Source organism: Zalophus californianus, chromosome 11 (assembly GCF_009762305.2).
Source record: "Zalophus californianus isolate mZalCal1 chromosome 11, mZalCal1.pri.v2, whole genome shotgun sequence".
Lineage (NCBI taxonomy): Eukaryota > Metazoa > Chordata > Mammalia > Carnivora > Otariidae > Zalophus > Zalophus californianus.
Window position 1 is genome coordinate 71,704,421 of NC_045605.1, and position 27,740 is coordinate 71,732,160.

The 27,740-nt window shown below is 45.5% G+C and overlaps 1 protein-coding gene across 15 annotated transcripts in view; it reads right to left on the reverse strand.

Annotated features, from left to right (window-relative positions):
- Nucleotides 1-16,571, reverse strand: part of PLEKHA7 (pleckstrin homology domain containing A7) — a 211,879-nt gene extending 195,308 nt beyond the window's left edge. For 12 of the 15 annotated variants that reach the window (XR_003517654.2, XM_027581323.2, XM_027581332.2 and 9 more), the window contains exons 1-2: nt 16,239-16,552; nt 16,088-16,145 (exon numbers count right to left, since the gene is read on the reverse strand). Coding sequence is in view for 14 of the 15 variants with exons in the window: in XM_027581323.2 (XP_027437124.1) it covers nt 16,088-16,145; nt 16,239-16,524 (344 nt within the window). In the remaining variant the exon portion in view is untranslated. Of the gene's footprint in view, nt 1-16,087; nt 16,146-16,238 lie in introns of all 15 variants that reach the window. The other 3 variants (XM_027581328.2, XM_027581334.2, XM_027581330.2) reach the window with 1 other exon arrangement.
- Between the last annotated feature and the right edge of the window lie 11,169 nt (nt 16,572-27,740).

A 27,740-nucleotide genomic window follows, 5' to 3' on the forward strand; every position in this document is an offset into this window, starting at 1 on the left:
GCTTACTGTGTACCAGATACTTTCTGAGAGCCAGCAATATAACAGTGAACACAACTGAGAGAGAAAATTCCTGCCTTCGTGGAGGTCACATTCTAGGGATAATAAATAGCCAACACACGGGAACACTTTCTATGTTCAAGACTATTCTGAGTGCTTTATATGAACTCATTTAATCTCCAGCACAATTATTATAATCCTCATTTTACAGATGAAGAAACCGATGCTCTAACTACCTAACTTGCTCAGGATCCACAAGCTAGTAAGTGGCAGGGCTGGGATTCAAACCCAGGCAATCCCGTGCCACACCATGCTCCAAGGGCCATTGTGCCTCTCAAAACTATGTTCTCCACTTTGCCTTGCTCATTTTGGTATCCAGTGCCCAGACCGTTTGGCACACACGCAGTGCTCAGTAAAAGTCTGCTAAATGAAGGGACCCCTGAATGATGAATGCTAGTCCCCCTGAAGCACCTGCTCCCTGTCTTGTCCCCACCCAATCCCAACTCATAAAACCCCCCAAGTCTTCCCTGACTCCTCTAACCCCTGAATTGTTTCCTCCTGGACATTCTTCTCCATGCTACATGCACACTATTTACCTGACTCTTAGTCACACACCATCTGACCATCCTATCACCTGAAGCTATGCAGGTATCTTGCTTCACCAGCTCTCTGGGCTCCCTGACATCCCCCAGAGTACAACAAGTATGGTGCCAGTACACGGCAAAAACAGATACACAAAGGCTAAACTGAATCCAGCCTCCCCTCTCCATTTTTCCATTATCACCAGAGCTATTTCTCCTCTTGCCTGGGGGCAGCAAGCCAGAGCTTGGGTGAGATACAACTTTTGCTGCAACTACATCCAAACTGCCTAACCCCCTCAGCTGTAACAGCCAACGTCATAATTAGGGTACAGCTGTGGTTAAAAATAGCAAGTACAGTTGGATAATTATAACCCTCAGCAAAATGCATCAGGATGTTCAATGCCCTCTATTAGAAAATGCCTGTAACTGAAAATCTGAGCTGGACAGTATACACAAGTACCCTCTGTGTATATCAGAAGGTAAGAGTCGCTGTGGGATATAAGTCAAGGAATTACCCAAATATGCTTGGACCAATCAGCCATTATATTCATGGAAATACTTGCTAAAATTTACTGAACTCTACTATGCTCTGGGAACTGAGTATTTCACATGTCCATACTTCCTCAACCTACAGTGGGGTTATATCCTGATAAACTCACTGCATATTGAAAATATCAAAGTTAAAAATGCATTTAATACGCCTAACCTATCCAATGCCATAACTTAGGCTAGACTATCTTAAATGTACTCAGAATACTCAGAATACTTCATTTAGACTATGGTTGAGCAAAATCATCTGACACAAAGCCTATAATAAAGTGTTGAAAATCTCATGTAATGTTGAATTCTGTACTGAAAGTAAAAAAATAAAAATAAAAATAAAAATAAACAATGGTTATAAGTCTATCGGTTGTTTACCCTCATGATCTCGTGGCTAACTCGGAGCTGTGCTCACTGCCGCAGCCCAGCATCACCAGAGAATGTCACAACACCTATCGCTAACCTGGGAAAAGATCAAAACTCAAAATTCAAAGTATGGTGTCTATGGAATGTGTATCACTTTCCTACCACAGTCATATCAAAAAATCATAAGTTGAACCATTATAAGTCAGGGACTGTCTGTATTACTCTCATTTAACCAGTACAAAAGACCCATGGGACAGATATCAGCATTTGCCCCATTTTGTTCAGAGGTTAAATGACTCACCTGAGTTCCACAGCCACAAAGTTGGGCTGCCAAGCCTGCATGCTCAATCGCAACCCTACAGTTCCCCTAATCTACTGCAGCACAGTCCACCATGGAGCATGGTGGAAACAGGCCAAGCAGGGCTCAAAGGGACCATGAAGACCACCAATTAAGGGCAGCTGGGGATGATCCCTGCCCTGCCACCTAACACCTGTGCTGTGAGTTCCCTAACCTGCTTGTGCCTCACATTCCTCATGTGTAAAATTAGGCTAAGTACCTACCTCATAGGGTTGGTAGTGGGATTAAATGAGCCCATCTCTGTTAAGCCCTTAAAACAATGCCTGTGGTGAGCACTAGATAAATATTTGTAAAACAAGCAAGTAAGGACTCAACAAAAGCATTGGCTTCTCGGTTTGACAGTCCCTCTGCCCTAGTGCTCAGCTCACTGAACCCCAAAACCAAGCCAAATCCAATACAGACCTTAAAGAGAAAAACAAATTCTCAAACCTTTCCATGGACTCAAGAAGACAATCAGCACCAACCAGTCCTGCCGGCCTCAAGGAGCAGCCTCAAAAGGCCCAGCGAGGTGATCACACAACACAGTTACTGCAACTTAAATCGCTGGGCTCCTCAGACACATGGAGCTTTTGAAATAAAAAGAGTGTGCTTTGGATTCTAATTTAAATATCTATCTATTCACAGACTAGGAAGCCAATTACTTTCCTCTCCCCCAAAGAATTAATATCCCCATTGAGTTTTATAAATCATCTGGTGCCAAACACATAAACCCGTCTATGCATTTTCAGGTGAGGAGGGCTGAGAGAAGCCGACTGAGCGCTCTCCAGCTCCCACCCACACACCAGGGCTCAAAAAATGTATTATTCAAAGCCTTGGTAAATGGATGTAATTTCAGGTACCACCAATGCCATTTAGAAACGCATTAATGGGTACAGTGATTACAGATATTTAGCTTCGCAGCATTCATCCTTCTTTAAATCCCCAGGTCAGAATGTGCTGAGAAAAAAAAATCTCTCCCAACAATTTCCTAGGCAAGGAAGGAAACCTTTTCCCCTCCCAGGGATCCTGACCACGGACTTTGTGGTCAGCTTACAACCCCAATAGACTCCCAAGTCCAATCAACTCTCTCTCCTTGTATGTCTGCCAATGCCAAGAAAGTCAGGCCAAATGTCAGATCAACCAACCCACACCAATTTGGTTGAGGATTGGCTCTGTGCCTGACACTGTTCCCAAAGAGCTGGTGAGCTATTCGTGGTACCAAGTCACAATCCTGCCCCTGCTCCATCTCCCCCAGGACCAGCTCAGGGAAGCCTGCAACACCAGACACCTCTACGACTTCCTCATCATCACCACTGTCCGCCGGGACACATCTATTCTCCCACGCAGAGTAGCATTCCCATTTCTCAACATAAATTGCAGCTTGCTTGCTGGCTCTGACTCGATGTCAGTCACTCAGAAGAGCAGAAAAGCACACCCCTTACTCCAGGCCTTCCTCTGCCCTTAGAAGGATCTCTAAGTGGTCCTGGGGTTCTGAGATGTGGATGTGCCACACCCCCGCCCCCAGGCAGACGTAGTCCCCGCTCAGTGCTCACCCACATGACCAGACCCACTGCCTGCCTCTAGGACTGCCAAGCATCGTCTGGGCAGAGGGAATGGCAGCACATTCCCAACCTCCATGGGGGACACCTGAGGTCCACCAGGGGCCAGGGGATCTACTCTGGGTAACAGGGTGGGCATTAACAGACAGCTGTGCCTACTGACACTTTCTCAGGGCCCTTCCCACAGCTTCATCTAATCAGTTCCAACAGAGGGGCTCCTGTAAATGAAAAGGCTCAAAATGCCTGAGCACCTACTATGGGCCTACAGGAGCCGCAGACAGGCCATCATCACATTAGATTCTCCATAAATTCTCAATAACACCAGGAAGGAAAGTAGCATTATCATTAAGGTACAATATCATTATTGGAGGGAAGCTGAAGCTCTGAGATGTCTCCACTTTCAGCATCCATAGAAGCACTTGTGGAACTTGTAATAACGCTGATTCCCAGTCCCACCCCCTAGAAGCTCTGGCTCAGCATTCTAGAACAGTTTCTACTTCATGTCCATCCTTACTACTCCTTCATCAAGTGCTCTGGCATAGATACCAGGGTCACTACCTCCAAAAAGAGAGCTAGATGCCCTGTCAGGCAATGCAAACACTAATACTAACACAAGGGAACCCTCTCACCAGGGGATGGGGGTGGAGGATGAAAGGGCAGTATATCAAATCTGCCCATTTGGAAAATGTGTTGATCGTTAAGTACAAAAAACCTATTCATTTTCTCTCTGGTTGGACACAGCCACACAGGGCTTCAAAGATGAAGAATCGTTTCTTTGGTATTTAGGCACCAATGATTTAGTATCCAGCTTCCTTTTAAGGACAAGTCTCGACAAGAAAACACACTTCTCCTTCCTGGAGCCTGATTTTAGGAGATTTCCCTAAAGAAAATGAACCATAGCTTTCTGCTGACTGTGCCACACTTCACCACAAGAAGGGGCTTCCTTTCTAGGAGTAGTAAAGATTCTTACATACCATGTGAGATTAGCCAGGCACTATTCTAAGCAGACAGACAGTACAGTCATTGTCCCCATTCTACAGATGAAGAAACATCCTGAAGACACAGAGAGGTTTAAGTGACCTGTCCAACCTGACAGCAGAGCTAGGATTTCAACCCTGGTACTCAGACTCAGAATTCATGTTTTATAACCCCCACGTGGCACCACCCCTCAGACACAGGAACTGGGGAACCCCTAGGGCAATATCCCCAAATACACCACTCTCCTGAAGCTCAGCTACTAGTGACGGGTGTTAACCAGGACCAGTCCCTATGCCTCAACTCAGCACCAGCCTCTTCAAGATGCAGACAAGCACACACACATACTTTAGCTTCGTCCCCACCCCCTCGCTCCTTCCAATTTCCTCCACTGGCCTCTTCTTGCCTTAGGCTGCCCGTTGCTCTGCTCCACAGATGCCTGGCCTTCCTCATACTCACCCTCTGAAGCTCCCTATGACCTCATCCTCAGGGCCCCCAGCCCCAGTCACCTATACTGAAACTGCCCAGTGTCCCTCTCCCCTCCTGGATTGGGCACTGCTGGAGGGCAGAAATGACATCTCTCTCTCTCCACAGCACACAGTGTGGAGACTGGCATATAACAGATGACTCAACAGGTGAATCCTGGACCAAACGCCATCCAGCCTCTCATTAAACTGTCCCTCCAGTAAGGTGTTCACCACTCTTCAAGGTGGCCCACTGGTTCCATCTGTGGACCTGCACAGACAACTCAGTTTGCAAGAGAAGAGGATATGATTATTGCAAAGGTGACTGCGCTAACCTACAACATTGCTCTGACTCCACTCCTCCTGGGAAGAAGGCTGTCTTACCTCCCACTTCACCCAGGGGGAGAGAAAGCTGGAGGCTGTGCAGCCAGGGGCCTAGGTAGAGGTCCTAAATGGGCCCTCTGCCCCCTCCCTCCCCAAGCACACTGCACCCCACCTGCACTGCAGACTGTTCCAGGGAAGCACAAGAGGTAGCCAGCAGCCCCTGGAAGAGACTGCATGCTAACCCCAAGCTGTCAGACCTCGAGAGGATGAGGGCTCTGCCTTGGCAGAAAAAAGCCCCTAAGAAACCCTGAGAACACTGGCCATGACGCTGGAAACACTCTTCTGGCAGAACCTGAAAGAGACAGCCTGGCTGTAAGCAGGATTAAGAGGCTCATCAGCCCCTAAGCTGTGGTCAGCTGACATGGTTGGGGTGGGGGAGGGGGTCTCGGTCCTCTCTCCCAGAGCACCAGGGACCTGCCCACTGCCCTGCCTAGGGACCATCCAACCCACCCATCACTCATTTGCCCTGCAGGGGACTTTCTGAAGAAGGCCCAAAGGGTCATCAGGGAAAGTACAGAGGACTAATTTTGGGAAGGATAACGCTACAGGAGGATTCAGTACAGAGGGAGTGGCTATGCAAGTCAGAAGACACCATGGTAGAAACAGTGCACAAATTTGGAGCCAAGACGACTCAGGTTCTAAGTCCCAGCTCCCTTACTGATGCTCATCAGAAAGATCTTTTAACCCTGTCCCTCCCCCAGCCTCCACTGCTTGATCTGTAAAATGTGGCTAATAAAAATAGCTGCCTTTAAAAGGAAATGTACGTGTTTTTCAACTATAGAATACTGTGAAGATTATTACTGTTGACATCTGGGGCCCAGGAAGCACCAGACAGTAAGTCTGTCCTTCAGCAGTCAGAGCGGATAACCAGGTGGCCACCCAGATTAAGGAGCGGACGTCTGTGCAGCCTTCTAAATGCCCAGGAAACAGCCAACCCAGAAGCGTTTTCACACCTCACTACCCTGAGCTCTTGGTCCCCAGGTCCCTACAGCCTGGACAAGGTACCCGTGGCCTTGGGACAGCATAGCCCTGATGGTCAAGGTTAGTGTTGGTTTTTTTTTTAACTAACTTTTAATTTGGAGATCATTTTAAACTTAGAGAAGAGGTGCAAGAATAGCACCCCTCACCCAGCTTCACCCATTGTTAACATGTTGCTCCATCTGCTCTATCATCTGCTCCACCACACACACACACACACACACACACACACAGTTTTTTCTCAACCATTTGAGAGCAAATACGTCGGTATTTCCCAAGAATGAGGACATCTTTTTAATAACCATAATGGTTATGCAGTTTTTATTGGTCCAAAATCTGAGTTGAGTCCTACAATTTGCATGCTCCTGCCCCAGGCAACCCCAGTTCAAGGACACCAGATTTCTCCAGCAGCAGCTGAATGTAATAAGGACTCAGAATTCACATTTCTACCCCATCTTATAGATGTGTGGATGTACAAAGAGGAGCTCACATTTATTGGGCATTTACTAGGTGTCAGGCACCTGCTAGGCACCCTTTCCACCAATTAATTCATGTAATCCCCACATTTATCCCCATTACATTGGTGAGGACGTGAGGCTTAAAAGGAGTAGGTAACCTACCAAGGACAGGGAGCTGTAACTGGTGGAACTGGAATTAGAATCTGGGAATCCGGGCGCCTGGGTGGCTCAGTTGGTTAAGCGACTGCCTTCGGCTCGGGTCATGATCCTGGAGTCACTGGATCGAGTCCCGCATCGGGCTCCCTGCTCGAGTCTGCTTCTCCCTCTGACTGCCCCCCTCATGTGCTCTCTTTCTCTCATTCTCTCTCTCAAATAAATAAATAAAATCTTTAAAAAAAAAAGAATCTGGGAATCCAGAGCCAATGCACCTACCCACCACCTCCTTACACTACCACCACTTACACAACCCCTGTATATTTGTCTGCATGATGAAGCTGCCTGGCTGGCTTTGGCTTCCAGAAAAACCCCGCCAGTATCCAGGTGACCGGGAGTAGGCTGGATGGGAAACAGAGGGGTGGTCTGGCACAACTCAAAAGATGACCCGAGGTCTCAACAGCTGCTGATGTCTTCCACAGAGCCTATACAACCCTTTTTGGAGATGCACGGCCCAGAGAGGCTGGAAGGCCAATGAGCCGTCTCCCCACACTCCCCTGGTCCCTTAAGACTGAACAGGGGAATTGGTGTCCTGGGAGCACATGTTTCTGTTTAGGAAAACACAAAGCCATACAACTAACATGATACATCCTGCCACAGCACTGATCTTAATGGACGATATGGGAAGGGATTTTATAGTAAGTTAAATTGAGGGTCAAGTCTACATGAATTTTTGGATAGTACCCACATTTTGATGATGTTTCCTACCATCCAATCTCCCAGGTGAGTTCGCCTTCATCCTCTTCTGTCATTCAGCTGTGGCTGAAAAGTCTGAGAAGCCCTTGTCTGAGACAACAACATGTCCATGTCTTCTCTGAACTCTGAAAAGGCTGAACTAACACAGCATGAGGCTTTAGGAAGTCCCTTTACCCCTCTGAGCCAACTTTTCTGCACTAAAAGATGCAGTAATTATGAGCCTCCAACCAGCTAATGTTCATGAAGCACTCCGTAAACAATAAAACATTAACCCAAAACACTTGTCATTTCAGAAAATTGGAAACAAATGTTTTGACAGCCATTTAAAGGCAACAGTCAAATAAAACCATATTCCTCCGTGTTTCTCCCTCTGCCAGTACTGATGTAAGACAGCATGCCAGTTTACCAAGCAGAGATTCAAACCCGTGCTCTCTTCTGAAGAGATGGGAAAACTGGAGCAAGCACCTCATTAAATCACCAAACAGTCACATTCTGATGTGCTTTCTCAAAGAGACTCCTTTTTCCAAAGCCCTAATTTAAGAAGCCCAAAGTTTACTCCCATAAATATTGAGAGAATGGACAGAGCTCCATCAATGCACATGAAACCTACACCCACCCTCTTCACACACACAGCCCTGGAAATCGGGGCTAGCACCTCTTCTCACCACCCACCCCTGTCCTTTCTCTGAAGCACACCCCTCACAGGGGTGAAGAGCCTTAGGAGCCTCTTGCAACCGTTTTTTCTTAAAGAGGTTTTCCCAGATCTTTTCTGGGCTGGTTTTGAGAACGTGGTACAAATCACGGCTCCTAATCCTTTCTTCAGCTTTCTGCACAACACCGCTGTTGTTCCTTTTGTATAGGACCTAACGCTTCAATCCCTGAGCCAGTTTTCACTCTTGATAAAACAACAAGGAAATAAAACGTAAAATGTGGGATTATGCCAAAACTGGCCAAGCTGGGAGAAGCTTTTCTTAACCTTCAACAAGAGGTTTCAGAATTTCCATTTTAAATAGACATGAGCGGCTGTTTCCCAGAAATTCTTTGCAGAAGTGTTACTTTCTGGTTTGAAATAAAGTTTCTGGGACTGCTGTTCCCAGCAATGAGAAAGATGACAAATGAGAAAGAGGGCAAATAAATGAACCAACGGTTTGGCACTCTACAAGACAAATTTCACTAACATGAAGTTCAACATTTGGGGAGAAAAATGTGGCAGACAGGAAATGCAGGGGGGCCTGAAAGACTGTCCCTTGGGTGATGGCATAATTAAATCTCAAGAGGGCACCTTCCTGGGCCTTCCAGTATTCACAGACTTTTCCAAAGGGCCTTCTATATTTGGTGCCTACAGCCCACTGGGGTACCCCCCTGGACATTCTGTCATCCCTGGTTCAAGCCTTCATTCCCCAATTCCTCTTTCCCTTTAATTTCAGAGAAAATGGGTTTGCTGAATACAAAAACACACTCCAGATATTTAGTATTATTTCTAGAAAAGTAACCCTTCTGAAGGAGGCTTAAAGCCTCGGCTCATGCTTGGTCCCCACTCCCTGCTTTCTTGGGACATGTTCTTAACTGCCTATTCTCAGCCACTTCGAGCCCCAAGCTCCACCCAGACTCCCTGCTCCTCATTCCTGTCCAGGAGAGCCTGAGCACTAGTATCCTTGCCTTGTGGTGTCTAGGAGTGGGCATGGTGGTGGTGGCTCAGCGCACAAGGTCATCACCCTGATGTTTGCATTCGAAATATTCTACAATACAGACATAAACCTGAGAGTCATGCTAATAAATTTATTTTTTTTTTACTTGGAATGACTTTGAATAGCAAATAAAAAACACCATGACAAGTTGAGGGAAAAACTACAGAAGAAAGGAAAAAGTTTTATACTTGAATACCTTAAGCGGCACCTTTTTCCAGCTTTGTGAACAAGTGTCCCTGCGCTTTCATTTTGCACTAGTCCTGTAAATTATGTAGCCAGGAAGGACCTGCTGCAGTCTGAGGGGCTAAGGAGGGGAAAGTTGGTCTTGCTCCAAGCCTCAGAAATGTCTTTCCCAAGAGCCTCACTGGCCTCACTTGGAGCTGGGCACCCAAAAGGAGAATGGCACCTACATAGGATGGCCCTGCAAGTCTCCAAAGCTAAAACTGAGGAACTTAAAGCTAGAAGAGACCTTGTGTAATCAGCTGCTTCCCACCAGGACCCTGGAGCCAAGTCACAGAGGACACCAGGCCTGGCAACCAGGGAGGGAAAGAACCATGGAGGAGAGGCCAACAGATGTCCCATTCCCCAGATGCAGAGCAAGAGGTTATGAGGTGAAGGAGCCAGAGGGGGCTGGGTTCCTACTTCGAGCGCCATTCTTGACAGCAAGCAAGTATATCCAAGAAGGCTGGAATCCAAGCACCAGCCTTGACAGGCATGGTTCCTGGCTGCTTTGCTTCTTTCACCTTACTCAGTCTCCCCCAACCCCTGATCTCCTCCCCAACAAGTTTTCCAAAACCTGGAATACCTACTAAACTCATTGAGTCCCTTAAGACACTACCGCTTCAATAAATACCAAATGCCTACTCAGAGCCCAGCACTGGGCTGGGTACCAATGTCTCAGAAATGCAGAACAGGGTACCAGCCTTCAAGGAACCACCTTGGCACAGGCAGGGTGGCCAAGACCCCTCCTCTCTCCATTCCTCCTCTTTATTGACTCAGGACCTATTCAAAGCCTGCTGTAGGGAGAACCCACCCCATGGGGTGCAACAAAACCCCTGAAAACCAGCCCAGTGTAACACTCTTGCTCCCAAGGTCTGTTCTAGAACTTCACCCTCATGGGTCCACATTTGAAAAGGCTGTGTCTGCCAAACTGCTTTTACTAATTAATTGTCTTCCACTTCTTATTAATCAGAGACTTGCACCACCACCAATCAGCTCAGGAGACCAACGACTGCTATCTTTCTCAGGCACCTCAATCCACAGCAAAAGCCAAGAAGGATTCTGGCCCTGTGAGCCTTAGGCAGTCTGACTCAGAGCAATGGCACTTGGCACAAGGCTCCTTCAACCATCAATGCTGCTTCACACCTGTGACCTAGGGTAAAAGCCACCCCACTACCATATTGGAGACTGAAGACCTACTTTCTGGTCCCAGCTCTAAGCACCCCAGACAAATCACTGAACCTTCATGGACTGGAGTTTGATCATCTAAAGAATACGATAGGGGCGCCTGGGTGGCTCAGTCGTTAAGCGTCTGTCTTTGGCTCAGGTCATGATCCCAGGGTCCTGGGATCGAGCCCTGCACTGGGCTCCCTGTTCGGCGGGAAGCCTGCTTCTCCCTCTCCCTCTCCCCCTGCTTCTGTTCCCTCTCTCGCTGTCTCTCTCTCTCTGTCAAATAAATAAATAAAATCTTTTAAAGAATATGATAATCTCGGGGCACCTGGGTGGCTCAGTTGGTTAAGCGTCTGCCTTCGGCTCAGGTCATGATCCCGGAGTCCTGGGATCGAGCCCTGCATTGGGTTCCCTGCTTGGCCAGAAGCCTGCTTCTCCCTCTTCCACTCCCCCTGCTTGTGTTCCCTCTCTTGCTGTCTCTCTCTGCCAAATAATTTTTTTTAAATCTAAAAAAATTAAAAAAATAAATTAAAAAAGAATATGATAATCTCTGCTCTTCCGCTGCTATAAAAACCAAGTAAGAAAAGGTACCAGAAAAAGCCAACTGCCCTCTGCTGTTGGAATGCCCAGGATTACGATGAGTTTCCGCATCAGTAAAATGGAACTGGTAACAGTTCCTACCTCATCAAATTGTTGTGAGAATTAAATCACATAATAGTGATAAAACAGTTCCTGGCATTTTTCAAAAACTGGAAAAGATGAGGCTATTACATAATTGCTACTACTACTATTGCTTCTGTTAATGACCCTATTATCGCCATTAGTATTGTATCTTGCTACCTGGCTAAGAGACTCATGGGAAAGTGGAAAAGTTTTAGAGTATAAGTCTTTTTTTTTTTTTAAGATTTTACTTATTGATTTGAGAGAGAGAAAAAGCAAAAGAGAGAGAGCATGAGCAGCGGGAGGGGCAGAGGAAGAAGAAGACTCCCCGCTGAGCAGGGGTGGGGGATAGGAGAGGGAGAAAGAATCCCAAGCAGACCACACTGAGTGCAGAGCCTGATGTGGGGCTCAGTCTCACGACCCTAAGATCATGACCTGAGCTGAAACCAAGAGTCGGACACTCAACCGAATGCGCCACCCAGGCACCCCATTTTAAGGATATTCTTTTTTTTTTAAGATTTTATTTATTTATTTGATGACGAGAGAGAGAGAGAGAGAGAGAGAGAGAGAGAGAGAAGGAGGGAGAGAGAGAGAGAGAAAGCACAAGCAGGGGGAGTGGCAGGCAGAGGGAGAAGCAGGCTTCCGGCTGAGCACAGCGCTCGACCTGGGGCTCAATCCCAGGACTCTGGGATCATGACCTGAGCCAAAGACAGATGCTTAGCCAACTGTGCCATCCAAGCACCCCTAGAGTACAAGTCTTCTTAAAGAGGATATCAGCATCACCAAGTCTAGAATTAGGGGAACCAGCAGTAGATTCCTTTTATGTTTTTCCCCTAAACACCAAAATTGAACACAAGTGCAAAAATCAAAACCAAAATGCATCAGCATTAGCTCGAGTTTTCCTGCTTTAAGAAATGTACTCCTGGGGGTGCCTAGCTGGCTGGCTCCGTTGGTAAAGCATAAGGCTCTTGATCTCAGGGTCATGAGTTCAAGCCCATGTTGGGTGTAGAGATTACTAAAAAAAAAAGAAAAAATCACTCTGGGTTTTCTTATGTACAGCAGGGTTAAAGAACCCTGAAGAAAAGAAAGAAAGAAAGAGAGGAAAGAAAGAAAGAGAGGAAAGAAAGAAAGAGAGGAAAGAAAGAAAGAAGAAAAGGAAAGAAAAGGAAAGAAAGGAAAGAAAGGACAGAAAGAAAGAAAAGAAAAGAAAAGAAAGAAAGGAAGAAAGAAAAGAAAGAAAGAAAGAAAGAAAGAAAGAAAGAAAGAAAGAAAGAAAGAAAGAAAGAAAGAAAGAAAGAAAGAAAGAAAGAAAGAAATGTAGGTACTCTGGAGAGTATCAAACATCTGCTAAATATCAGGAGCAACTGATGCATCTTGAAAACCTCACACAACCTTCCAGACCAAGGATCCATTGGGGAAAATAAAACCGGCTATGCCAATGCTTTGTCCCTCTAACTGAGGCATATTAGAGGAGGATCCAAAAAAAAAAAAAAAAAAAAAAAATAGAACATTCAGAAACGACCAGAGCAAATCTAAGAAAGCTGACTAAAACAAAGCATTTTTTATGTGAGGAAAAGGAGAACAATTACTCCCAAACCCTTCAGTCTCTCAAGAAGTTGCCTCAGGAGACAGGAAATACAGTCGGCTGCCAGTGTCCCAGCCTCCCCGTACGGCTGGCCTTCGAAGGTAGGGGATCAGTCCCATACTGCTTTCCCCTAGGCCTGGGAGGACCCTCGGGGTGGGGAGCCAGAGCTTGCTATAGGATAATCACTAGGAACTTCACAGAGTCACCACAAAAGAGTCAGCAAAAGAGAGAAGGGCGGGAGGCTGTAGCAATGGCTGACAGAGTCCTACCCAGCCCTCAAGTCCCCCAACTCAAGACTTAGCCTAGTACTTCACAGTAAAGACAGATACTATCAGACAGGAATACCCATGTCTCCCCTCACTGAACCTATCAGCCCCCTAGCATGGGCCTGACATGGGCAGCCCTCCCTCCTGTCAAATGGATGAAAGGCCCTGTTCCCAGCTGGGACCCCTGAGACCTACACCCAGGATCCGCAGATCCCCACCCTCTCACCTTGTCAGAAACACTGCTCCAGGAACAGTCCCATCTCTTTCCTGCATCATCCATTTCTCCCTCTCTATTGGATCATTCCCAGCAGAACAAAACATGCTCTACCCTCTCCCACTAAAAAAACAGACACACGCACCCCCACCTCAAACCCAAAACCTCCCCAATTCTCAGCTAACGTCTCAAACCTGCTTCATAACAAAGCTGCCTGAAAGATTGACCTATGCTTATTGACCCCATTCTGCACCCCATATTTTCCCCTCTACCTACTCCAGTCAGGTTCTGTCCTTTAAGCTTCTGTGAACCCCTCATTCTACTGGGTTTCCTCCTACCTTCTCAGTCTCCTTTGCTGGATCCACCTCTTTTCCCAACCTCTAAATGCTGCTATGTCCCAAGGCTTAGGTCTTTTCTGTCTATGCTCTCTTCCAAAGTGAGTTCAACTAATCCTGTGGCCTTGAACATCACCTACAATACCCAAATACACCTCTGCAGTCCTCTCTCTCTCCTGAGCTTCAGGATCCATCCATCTGACTAGTGGACATACTCATATCTCAAATGTCAGAACAAGAACTCATGCCCCACCCCCCACACCCCCACACACCCCCAAACCTGCTCCTCCCAGCCCTCCCATCTGAGTGACAGGAGTACCATCCACTCAGGAGCTCATTTTTGGGAGTCATCTTTGACTCCTCTTTCTCTCACAGACTCTGTCCAGATCATCAAGCCTGAATCTGACTGCTTCCGATGAAGGCATCTCCAGTGCTACCCCCTCAGTCAAGTCATCAGCTACAGCCTGCTACTACTATCCTACCCACTGCAGATGCCACCTGCATACAGCCCACTCTACAGCAGGGAGAATCTTTCTAAAGATGCACATCAAATCACATTGCCCCCCACTTAAAACCCTCCAGCGATTTCTCACTGGGCTTAGAAGCAAGTCTAAAAACCCCTTACCCTGGCTCATAAAGTCCTACACCATTTGCTCTCTCCTATCTGTAACCTCTTCTCTTGTGACCTTCTCCCTTGCTCACCATATTCCAGCCACACTGGCCTCTCCACTCTGAACTTGAAGCTTTCTCTGCCTTCAAGCCCTTGCACTGGCTGATGTCTTCTGGAAATGCTTTGCCAAATCATCAACACAAGGATGGCTCTCTCCTGACACTCAAATTTTACCTTAAATGTCACTGATTCAGAAACACCACCACAGACCTCTCAATCCAACACCACCCCCCAGTTACTTGATATCACATTACATTATTTTAATTTTCTGCATAGTAGTTACTGCTGATACTATTCTTGGTTTTTAAACTTATTTTCTGCTCCCCCTCCCCACTAGACTGCAAGCTCCATGAGCACCCACACGTTGTCTGCCTCGTTCATTTCTGTGGTTCCAATGTTTAGAACAATGTGTGGCACACAAGGAGAAATCTAATAAATATCAATGAATGGAGTTATGGTCAGACAGGCCCACTGAATGAGAGGTTCTGATTTCTTAGCCAGCTCCCCAACTTCTCTCTCACAGACAGGAGGCAGGACCCCAGCCACAGTCCTAGTGTTCACTTGTATAAATCTCATCCACAAGAATTTCAAACATCAGGCAAGAGCCCAAATTAGGGAGGGAGGATCCAGGATCTTCTGTGACCACAGAGCTTCGACTAGGTTGCTCCGCTACTGACTGGCAGTGTTTCCAGATGGTGAAGAAAGGAATTCTGACTCATATCCCCCAAAAGTAATAGTACTTGTCAGACCACCGTCCAGACCTCGGAGAGTTCATTCATTACGTAAACAAAGACTTGCCGAGCGTCTACTCTGTGCCAGGCACTAGGCAAAGGACCAAAAGCAGCTTCTGACCGCAGGGAGCTGACGCGCCCAGCACGCAGAGCGTTACAGAGAAACGCAGCACCACAGGTACCCGCGCGGAGCGGGAAAGTAACGGCCACACTAGTGCCCCCGGCTGGGCGGCGCCCTCGAGTACTGCCCCACGATTTCATCTCCACAGACCCAGGTCTGGGGTAACCTGGCTATTGGCGCAACGCTCTCGGGCTTTTTCTGAACAACTACCGCTTGACTAGCGGAGGCAGGAGTGACTGTCCCCGTGGAGCACCGGCTTTCCCAGACGCGCAGTGTTCGAGGAATATCATTGGCTGATGGGTTCCCTCCCCACCCCCACCGCTCCCCCACTGGCCCGCGCTCTGGAGGGCGAGGGGGGTGCGGCTCCGACTCTCCCCCACCACCCCAGAGAACCCGGTCGAAGCCAAAGTCCTCCCCACGCGAGATTCCCTCCGTCTCTACTCCGCAGCTCCCAGTTTCCGGACCCCGGACGCAACTCCTAGCTCCATTCTCCCCACCCCCGCCCACCCCGGTGGGGCACGGTCGGGCGCGGTGCGGCCCGGGACCCCGGCGGGGAGGAGTGTCCGGCCCCTCACACCGGCGCCCGAATCACGCCCAACTGCAGGACCAGGGGGCAGTTTGCGGCCTCCGCCCCCTCTGCGGCCCGGACTGCGGCCCGCCGCGGAGATGCAGACCCCGCCGCCCCCTCTCCCGGAGCCCGCCACACAACTCCAGCACACAAAACCCCACAGGAGTGCGGCCGCGGCGCTCTGCGCGCCAACTCGCCCGGGACCCGCGCGGGAGGCGGGGGCGGGAGGCGGGAGGCGGGGGGCGGGGGCGCGCGGCGGGAACCGGTCGGATCCCGTCGCACAGGTGCGAGCGCGGCGCCCGGGTCACTCACTCGATGAAGTAGCTGGCTCCCTCCTCCGTGAAGCCCTCCTCCCAGCCGCGGGGCAGGTCTGCGGAAATGCCAAAAAAGTCGGGTCAAACTTGAGCCGCCCGGGCGCGCGCCCCCCGAGCGCTGCCGCCCACCCCATCGGCCCGAGTCCCACCTGAACGGATCATGTGGCCGGAGTTGACTGGCTCCCCGGTGCGCGGGTGCAGCCAGGTCGTGCGGCGGAGCTCGTCACTGCGGGAGAGAGGTGCACCTGTTAGCGCCGCCGCCCCTCCGGGGGCGCCCGCCGGGTCCCGCACCCCACCCGGCCCCGCGCCCACGCCCGTGTGCCCGCTTTCCCGCTTTCCCGCGCCGCACTTGATGAAGAAGACGCGGCCGTCCCGGCACACGCCATAGGACCAGTGCTCAGGTAAAGTGTCCCGCCCGACCGCCGCCGCCGCCATGTTCGCCGAGAGCCGAGCCGCCGCGGCCGCCGCGGGGCGGGGGAGAGGGGGCGGAGGCGGGGGAGGGGGCGGTGCGGGCGGCGGGCCGGCGGGCTCGGCCTGCGCGGGCCCCGGCGGCGGCCCGGGGCGCTTCATCGCGGCGCGAGGCAACGTCCCGGGAGTCTCGAGTCCCGGCACCGCCGCCGGAGTTGGCCGCCGCGCGGGCCGACCGGAGCGCTGTGGCCGCGGCCTTTGTCCCCGCGCCTTCCCCGCCCCCAGCCCGCCGGCCCGGGCGCGCCCGCCGCGCTCCCCTTGGCCCCTGAGACCGGGAGCCCCGGGCGGGGCCGAGGGCCGCTGTCGGGGCGCCGCGGGCAAACTCCGGAAACAAGGTGCTCCCCGAATGCTCCAGGGAACCCCACCCGACCCCCATGACAGACCTTCTGCCTCCGGGAACTGTACTTCTTTCTGAACCATGCAAACCTAAAGAGGTTGCATCCATATTGCCAGCCTCGGTTTGTTCTTTCCTCTGTAAAATAAAGTGACTAGTAAGTACCACAAGGGATTGTTGTGAAGATATGAAGTTACAATGGTGTAAAGTGATTAAATGAACTCTGGCCTGAAGCAGGTGCTCCATTATTAATGTCAGGTCAAGCATGATTTCATTTTCCCAGGTTTGCAGCTCGGATATGAAGCAGGAGGGTGCAGGTTCTCCCCTGCATACACCACATACACCACAGAGAGCCCTGAAGTTACCTGTAGAGTAGGCTTCTGCCTTCAGTTCCTGTCAAATGACAGAAAGAGAGACGCTGTGGGCCGGCTGCATCTCAGTCTATCTTTAGAAGAGCAGACCCGCCAGACTGGGCCTCTAGTAGGGCCTCTGGAAAGTTCTTCACATAGCTGGAGCCTTCTCATGGTCAGGCCTGTGCTCGAATCTCAGCTCCAGGGGCATCCCTCCCCTGGCCCCTTTGTCCAAAGGAGACCCTTTCCCTTCTCCCTTCACCATCTATTCCATTACTTGTGTACATTTAATTGACGTTCATATTCACATGTGTGTTTATTGTCTTGTATGTTGTATATTAGCCACCTGCACATACACTAAAATTTCAGTGGGATGAGAGGTGGGACCTTGTTCTGTCTCATATGCTGCCATATTCTCAGTGCTTAGAGCAGTGCCTGACTCATGTACACATTCAATAAATGCTGAAAAAGTGCACAATACACACTCCACACTGAGACCCCTATATGCTGAGCATAGACAGGAGAGGAAACTGGGCTCTGGGAGATGTCAAGCCCAACCTTCCAGCGGTATAGGCTGTAATTGGTGGAAAGGCTCACAGGAGATGCTAGGTAGTGTACGCACTCTTATTCAGAAAGGCATCCTAGACAGGTGGAAATCAGTTGGGCCCAGAAGGAGTGGTCAGGGTTGACTGAGAAGAGAGCATCCCAGAGGGGGAGGATGGGAGAGCAAACACAGGCTCATGGGAAGGGTATGGGATGTTGAGACCATAAAGATGCCCTTCCTTGAGACAGATAGTGGTACTGGGGAAGGAGCCTGATATGAGTTAGAAAGAGGGAGTTGGTGTGATTGTGGGGACCACTGAACACCTGTTTGAAAGGGCCTCCAGCCTTTGAGGAGGTTCTTGAGCAAATGACAATGAGAAAGTTGTGTTTTTATTCTTAAATATTAATTTAAAATAATAAAATGGGCGAACTATGAACACAGTTCATAGAAAAGTAATACAAGTGGCTTCTAAACAAACAAAAAGAGGGACGCTTGGGTGGCTCAGTCGGTTAAGCGTCTGCCTTCAGCTCAGCTCATGATCCCAGGGTCCTGGGATCGAGTCCTAAATTGGGCTCCTTGCTCAGCAGGGAGCCTGCTTCTCCCTCTGCCTGCTGCTCCCCCTGCTTGTTCTCTGTCTGACAAATAAATAATATCTTAAAAAAAATTAAAAGATACTCAACCACCTCATAATAACAGATTAAAATTAAGGTGAGATACTATTTTTTTAGCTATCAGATTGGCAAAAATGTGCATTGTAGAGAAAGACATTCATTGTTGGTGGAACTATAAAATGGTTGTCTCTTTGAAGGCAATTTGGCAACAACTATTACAGTTTAAATGCAATACCTTTTGACCTAGCAATTCCATTACTAGAAATTTATCTTACATTAGTACTCACACAGAGACAAAAAGACTTGTGTATCAGAGTATTCACTGCAGCATTGTCAATAGTTACAAAAGACTGTATACAACCTAAATGTCTGTCAGAAAAGAACAGGTTTGTAAAAAAAAAAAAAAAGAGAAGAACAGGTTTGTATGGTGATGGATATTAACTAGACTTACTGTGGTGATATTTTGCAATATATACAAATATTGAATCATTATGTTGTACACTGAAACTAATATAATGTCATGTGTCAGTCATGCCTCAATTTAAATAGAAAAGAACAGGTTAATTAAATTATGTCATACTCCTACAATGGGATGATATTCAGCTGTTAAAAAGAATAAGCTAGCAGTGGAAAAAAAATAAGTGAAATATAAATAGCCAAACTGTGGAAAGAGCCAAGATGTCCATCGACAGATGAATGGATAAAGAAGATGTGGTATATATACACAATGGAATATTATGCAGCCATCAAAAGAAATGAGATCTTGCCATTTGCAACGACATGGATGGAACTGGAGGGTGTTATGCTGAGTGAAATAAGTCAATCAGAGAAAGACATGTATCGTATGACCTCACTGATATGAGGAATTCTTAATATCAGGAAACAAACTGAGGGTTGCTGGAGTGGTGGGGGGTGGGAGGGATGGGGTGGCTGGGTGATAGACATTGGGGAGGGTATGTGCTATGGTGAGTGCTGTGAATTGTGCAAGACTTGAGTCACAGATCTATACTTCTGAAACAAATAATGCAATATATGTTAAGGGAAAAAAAAAGAAGAAGATAGCAGGAGGGGAAGAATGAAGGGGAGTAAGTCAGAGGGGGAGACGAACCATGAGAGACGAGGGACTCTAAAAAACAAACTGAGGGTTCTAGAGGGGAGGGGGTGGGGGGATGGGTTAGCCTGGTGAATAGTATTAAAGAGGGCACATTCTGCGTGGAGCACTGGGTGTTATGCACGAACAATGAATCATGGAACACTGCATCAAAAACTAATGATGTAATGTATGGTGATTAACATAACAATAAAAAATTATAAAATAAGTGAAATATATTTCTTTACAATATAAGGTATCTGTTCTAGAATTTCATATGACATTGGCATCAATGGATCATTAGCACTTTGGTAAATTATGGACATTTTCTGTGCTAATATCTTCTGTGAAAAAGAGTTCTGTGGGCAGGGGTGGTGAGGAAGGGTGAATAGGCAGAGCACAGAGGATTTTTAGGGCAGTGAAAATACTTCATATACTATTTTTTTAAAGATTTATTTATTTATTTGAGAGAGAGAATGAGAGGGAGAGAGCACATGAGACGGGGTAGGGTCAGAGGGAGAAGCAGACTCCCTGCTGAGCAGGGAGCCCGATGCGGGACTCGATCCTGGGATTCCAGGATCATGACCTGAGCCGAAGGCAGTCGCTTAACCAACTGAGCCACCCAGGCGCCCCTTCGTATACTATTATAATAATCGTTACATGTTATTACACATTTATCCAAACCTTTGGAAAGTATAGCACCAGGATTGAACCCTAAGGTAAACTGTGGACTTTTGGTACTTATGATGTGTCAATGTAGGTTCATCCTTGTTAAATAATGTACCATTCTATAAGTGATGTTGATGATGGGGGAAGCTATGTGTTTAGAGGGCAGGGGGGCAGGGAGTATATAGGAAGTCTGTGCACCTTCCTCTCAATTTTACTTTGAACCTAAAACTGCTCTAAATAAAGTCTAAAAAATTAAAATAATTTTTAAAAAAGAATGAGCTAGATGTCTATGTACTGATGTGGAATGGTCTCCAAGATATTAAGTGGAATACAAGATGCAGAACTGAGTATATGGTATACTACTATTAATGTATAGGGAGCATCATGGCTGAATAAGATATCCCTTGTTTGTGTCCCCACCCACCCCCAACAACAATAATTTGGCACCCATCCATGGACAAAAGTGCTTTTGTGGGAGCTGTGGGATCCAGTACCATATGTCAAGGGACCTGGAAAGAGTCTCACCCACATGTTGCACTGGGCGATAGGCATACATACCTTGGTCCCACTGTGGACCCTGCAGTGGCCCATGAATCAACCTCAGCTCCTCTCATCCAGGAGCCCCTGGAAAGCACTGTCTTAGACAATCACTTACAGATGAGAGAGTCTTTGTAGAAGTCCAGATTTCCAGCAAAGAAGTTCCAGCACACAGCTGGAGGAAAAACACAAGTTTAGATGCATTGAAGAAGGCAGTTACTAAAAACTAGAGGAGGTGACTGTTCCTTCAAATATGGAGACAGCAATACAAAACTTCAAGGAATGTGAAACATAGATCACAGTAATCTTTCAGTAACCAATCTCAATATGGAGACCTGCAATTTACCCAATAGATAATTTTAAGGAAATTCAATGAGCTAAAGGAAAACACAGAAAGACAATCCAATGAAATCAGGAAAACAATACATCAACAAAATGAGAAGTTTAACGAAGAGATAGAAATAATAAAAAAGAACCAAAAAAAAAATTCTGGAGCTGAAGATACAATGAATGAAATGAAAATTGCAGTTGAAACCATCATCCGGGGGTGCCTGGGTGGCGATGTTGGTTAAGCCACGGAATTTTGGTTTAGGCTCAGGTCGTGATCTCAGGGTGATGAGATGAAGAAACCCCGTGTCTCGCTCTGTGCTCTGCACGGAGTCTGCTTGGGACTCTCCCTCCCCTGCCTTCCCCCGCCCCCCCCAACTCTCTCTCTCAAATAAATAAATCTTTAAAAAAAAATCAACATCAGGATGGATCAAGAAAAAAGAATCGTGAATTAGAAGATAGGAACTTTGAAATTATCCAATCAGAGGAGAACAAAGAAAAAAGAATGAAAAAGTGAAGACAGTTTACATGAATTATGGCATACCATCAAAAGAAATAATTTATGAATTACGGAGTTCCAGAGGGAGAAGGAGGAAGAAAGCTTATTTAAAGAAATAATGGCTGCGAACTGCCCAAATCTGGTGAGAGCTTTGGATATCCAAGTTCAAGAAGCTCAAAGAGACCCTCTCCAAGACTCGTTATAATAAAACTGCCAAAAATCAAAGACAAAGAAGGAATCTTAAAAGCAGGAAAAGAAAAGACGCTTGTAACTTACAAAGAACCCCCATAGGGCTATCAGAAGATTCCTTAACAGAAGCCTCAGAGGCTAGGAGAGAATGGGATGATATATTCAAACTGCTAAAAGAAAAAACTACCAACCAAAATACTCTATCTGGCAAAGTTATCCTTCAGAAATGAAGGAGAAATAAAGAATTTCCCAGAAAAACAGAAACTAAGGGAGTCCATTACTGCTGGACCTGACTTATAAGAAATGCTGAAAGGAGTTCTTTAAGCTGAAAAAGGATACTAATTAGTAACAGGAAAACACATCAAAATATACACATGCTGGTAAAGATAAGTATGTAAACAAATTCAGAACAATGATACTATGATGCAGTGGTATGTTAACCACTTAACTCTAGGATAAAAGATGAAGGACAAGAATATTAAAAATAATTACAATATTTGTTAGTGAATATACAATATAAAAAGAGGTAAATTGTGACATCAAAAACAAAAGGAGGAGAGCAAAAGGGTAAAGATTTTCTATGCAACCAAAGTTAAGTTGTTATCAGCATAGACTGTTCTATCTGTATGATATTTTATGTAAGCCTCATGGTAGCCACAAAGCAAAAACCTACAGTAGGTTCACAAAAGATAAAGAGAAGGGAATCAAAGCATACCACTAAGGAAAATTATCATTTCACAAAGGAAGGCAGCGAGAGAGGAAGAAAGGAACAAATGAACTATAAAATAGCCAGAAAACCACTACTAAGATGCATTAGTAAGTCCTTGCCTGTTGATAATTATTCTGAAGGTAAATGGTTAAATTCTCTAATCAAAAGTCATAGAGTAGCTGGATGGACTTAAAAAACAAGACCTGGTACACTTGGCTGGCTCAGTTGGAAGAGCATACAACTTTTGATCTCAGGGTGGTGAGTTCGAGCCCCACCTTGGTGTAAAGATTACTTAAAAGTAAATAGAGGTGCCTGGGTGGCCAGTCAGTTGAGCATCTGACTCTTGATCTCAGCTCAGGTCATGATCTCGGGTTGTGAGATCAAGCCTCAAGTCCGGCCCCATGTTCAGCCAGGAATCTGCTTGAAGATTCTCTTCCTCTGCCCCTCCCCCTACTTGCTCTCACTCTCTATAATAAATAAATAAATCTTTTTTTATATAATAAATAAACTTAAAAAATTTTTTTGTAATTAAAAAAAACAAGACCCAACTATATGGTGCCTACAAGAAACTCATTTCAGCTGTAAGGACACACCTAGGCTCAAAGTGAAGGATTGGAGAAAGATATTCCAGATGGAAAGATGGAAACCGAAAGACAGCAGGGTAGTTATTCTTATGTCAGACAAAATAGACTTTAAACCAAAAACAGTAACAAGAGAGAAAGAAGATCATTATATAATGATAAAGGGGTAATTCATCAAGAAGATAATCACAAATATATGCACCCAACATTAGAGCACCTAAGTATGTTAAGCAAATACTAACAGATCCAAAGGGAGAAATAGGCAATATAATAATAGCAGGGGACTTCAGTACTGCACTTTCAACAATGTATAGATCATCCAGACAGGAAATCAGTAATGAAACAATGGGCTTGAATGACACTTTAGACCAAATGGATCTAAGAGACATTCAAAGAACATTCCATCCAACAGCAGCAGAACACACATTCTTGTCAAGTGCACAGAGAACATTCTCCAGGAGAGATCATGTAATAAGTCACAAAACAGGCCTTAGCAAATTTAAGAAGACTGAAATCATACCAAGTACCTTTTCTGACCCCAATGATGTGAAACTAGAAATCAATAACAGGAAGAAACTGAAAAATTATCAAATATGTGGAAATTAAATAAAATACTCTTGGGGTGCCTGGGTGGCTCAGTCGGTTAAGCGTCCAACTCTTGATTTCATCTCCAGTCATGATCTCAGGGTCGTGAGATAGAGCCCCATGTCAGTGGGGAGTCTGCTTGAGATTCTCTCTCCATCTGCCCTTCCCCCTGCTCTCACTCTCTCTCCCTCTCTTTCTCTCAAATAAATAAATAAATCTTAAAAAATACTACTGGAGCACCTGGTTGGTTCAGTCAGTAGAGCATGCAACTCTTGATCTCCAGGTCATGAGTTTGAGCCCCATGTTGAGGGTAGAATTTACTCAATTAAAAAAATATATTTTAATAAATAAATAATATACTCCTGAACAAGTATGAGTCAAAAAAGAAATCAAAATAGCAAACTAAGGGGTGTCTGGATGGCTACGTTGGTTAAGCGTCTGCCTTCCACTCAAGTCATGATCCTAGAGTCTTGGGATCAAGCCCTATGTTGGGCTCTGCACTCTGCAGGGAGCCTGCTTCTCCCTCTGCCCCTCCCCACTCATGCTGTCTCTCTCTCTCAAATGAATAAATAAAATCTTTTTAAAAAAATAGCAAACTAAGCCCAAATTTAGCAGAAGGAAGGAAATAAAGATCAAAGTAGAAATAAATGAAATAAAGAGAGAAAAACAATAAAAAAGATCGGTGAAACTGAGAGCTATTTTAAAAAGATAAAATTGACAAATCTTTACCTAGACTAAGAAAAAAAGAGAAAAGACTCAAATAAAATCAGAAATGAAAAAGAGGACACTACAACTGTACAAATACAAGGAATCATAAGAGATTACTATGAACAGTTATATGCCAACAAATTGGATAACCCAGAAGAGATGATAAATTCCTAGAAACATACAAACTACCAAGACTTAATCATGAATAAATAGAAAATCTGGACAGACCAGTAACAAGCAAGAAGTTTGAATCAGTAATCAAAACTCTCCCAACAATGAAAAGCCCAGGACCAGTTTCCATGGTGAATTCTACTAAACATTTAAAGAAGAGTTAACACCAGTCCTTCTCAAACTCTTCAAAAAAATTGAACAGAAGAGAGCACTCCCAAATTCATTTTAAGATGCCAGCATTATCCTGCTACCAAAGCCAGATAAGAAGACTAAAAGAAGGGGACCTGGGTGGCTCAATCCATTAAGTGTCTGCCTTCAGCTCAGGCCATGATCCCGGGGTCCTGGGATCGAGCCCTGCATCGGACTCCTTGCTCAGCCAGGACCCTGCTTCTCCCTCTCTTTCTGCCTTTCCCCCCAACTCATTCTTGCTCTCTGTCTCTCTCTCACAAATTAAAAAAAACAAAAACAAAAACAAAACACTACAAGAAAGCCACAGGCCAATAGCCTGATGAATATATACATGCAAAATTTCTCAACAAAATATCAGCAAACCTAATTTAGCAGCACATTAAAAGGATCATATACCATGATCAAGTGGGATTTATCTCTGAGATGAAAGGATGGCTCAACATATGCAAATCAATAGATGTGATACACCACATATTAGAATGAAAGATAAACATTGGGGAGATTACACACACACACACACACACACACACACACAGTGGAATATTACACAGCCATAAGAAAGGATGAGATCATGCCATTTGCAACAGTATGGATGGACCTAGAGGGTATAGTAAGTGAAATAAGTCAGACTGAGAAAGACAAATACTATATAATTTCACTCATTTGTGGAATCTAAAAAACAAAACAAATGAATAAACAAACAAAAAGCAAAATCAGAACTATAAATACAGAGAACAAACTGATGGTTGCCAGAGGGGAGGGTGATGGAAGAATGGGTAAAATGTGTTAAAGGGAGTGGGAGATCCAGCTTCCAGTTATGGAATGAATAAGTCATGGGAATAAAAGTCACAGCATAGGGAATACAGTCAAAGATATTTTTTTAAAGATTTATTTATTTGAGAGAGAGCACAAGGGGGAGGGGCAAAGAGAGAGGGAAAGAGAGTCTCAAGGAGATTCTGTAGAGCCCAACGTGGGGCTCAATCCCACAACTCTGAGATCACCACCTGAGCCAAAACCAAGAGTTGGACGCTTAACCAACTGTACACCCAGGTGCCCCAAAGATATTTTAATAGCATTGTATGGTGACAGATGGTAGCTACACTTGTGGTGAGCATAGCATAATGTATATACACTTATTGAATCACTATGTAATATGTCTGAAACTAATACAAGATTGTGTATCAACTACACTCAAATAAAAATTTTTTTTAAAAAAATTAAAAGGGTCATCTAGCTGGCTAAGTTGGTGGAGCATGTAACTCTTGATCTTGGGGTTGTGAATTCAAGCTCCATATTGGGTGTAGAGATTACTTAAATAAAATCTTTTAAAAAATAAAAAATAAAATAAAAAGACATAGGTAGTAAACAGAAGGAATGCCAGTCATAGTTCTAGAATAAGGCTCTGGATTATCCTACCTGATGATATCTTAGTTGTTGGATCCTAGGTAAGGTCTGGAAATATTGGGGGGAAAGACTAAAAGTCCTACACCAAAATCTTCACAAAGCAATTATCTTTGGGTGACATGAATATTCTTATTTTCTTTGTGTGTGTGTGTGTGTGTGTGTGTGTGCATACTTTTACTTTCCCTCAATTATAAAATGGACATAAAAAAAGAAAAAGCAGGAGCGCCTGGGTGGCTCAGTCGTTAAGCGTCTGCCTTTGGCTCAGGTCATGATCCCAGGGTCCTGGGATCGAGCTCCGCATCGGGCTCCCTGCTCCGTGGGAAGCCTGCTTCTCCCTCTCCTACTCCCCCTGCTTGTGTTCCCTCTCTCGCTGTGTCTCTCTCTGTCAAATAAATAAATAAAAATCTTTAAAAAAATAATTAAAAGACTTTTTAAAAAAAGATAAAAGTCATTTGACAAAGTACAACATCTTTCCATGATTAAATACTCTCAACAACTTAGGTACAGCAGGAACATACCTCCACATAATAAAGGCCATATATAACAAACTTATGGCTAACATCATACTTAACTGCAAAAGGTTGAAACTTTTCCTCTAAGATCAGAAACAAGACCATGGTGCCCACTTTCACTGCTCCTATTCAACATAACACTGGAAGTCCTAGCCAGAGCAACTAGGCAAGAAAAATAAATAAAAGGCATCCAAATTGGGAAAGAAGAAGTAAAACTGAACTGTCTTGTTTGCAGATGATATTATCTTGTCCAGAGAAAATCCTAAAATTTCCACCAAAAAAGAAAAAAAATTGTTAGAACTAATCAAATTCAGTACAGTTGCAGGATACAAAATCAACATACAAAACTCGGTTGCATTTCTATAGAATGACAACAAAATATCTGCAAAAGAAATAAAGAAAACAACTCCATTCACAATAACATCAAAAGCAATGAAATTCTTAGGAATAAATTTAACCAAGGAGATGAAAGATCTTTGCATTGAAAATTATAAGGCTTAAATGAAAGAAATTAAAGAAGACACAAATAAATGGAAAGATATCCCGTGTTTGTGGATGAGAAGAATTAATATCATTAAAATGTCCATACAACCCTAAGCCATTTAGAGATTCAATACAATCCCTACTGAAGTTCCAATGGCATTCTTCACAGAAATTGTAAAAACAATCCTAAAATTCATATGAAACCACAAAAGACTCTGAATAGCCAAAGCAATCTTGAGGGGGGACAAAAAAAAAACAAAGCTGGCAGAATCCCAGATTTCAAGCTATACTACAAAGCCATAGTAATCAAAACAGTATGGTATTTGCATAAAAAGAGACCAATGGAACAGAAGAGACTGCCCAGAAATAAACCCTCACATATATGGTCAACTAATATTTGACAAAATAAGCCAAGAATACTCAATGGGGAAAGGGTGGTCTCTTCAATGAATGGCGTTGGGAAAACTGGATAATCACATCCAGAAAAAATGAAATTGGATCCCTATTTTACACTACTCACAAAAATTAACCTAAAATGGATTAAAGACTTAAGACCAGAACCATCAAACTCCTATTAAAAAAAAAAAATAGAGATGGGGCACCTGGGTGGCTCAGTCGGTTAAGTGGCTGCCTGCGGCTCAGGTCATGATCCCAGGGTCCTGGTATGGAGCCCTGCGTTGGGCTCTGCTCA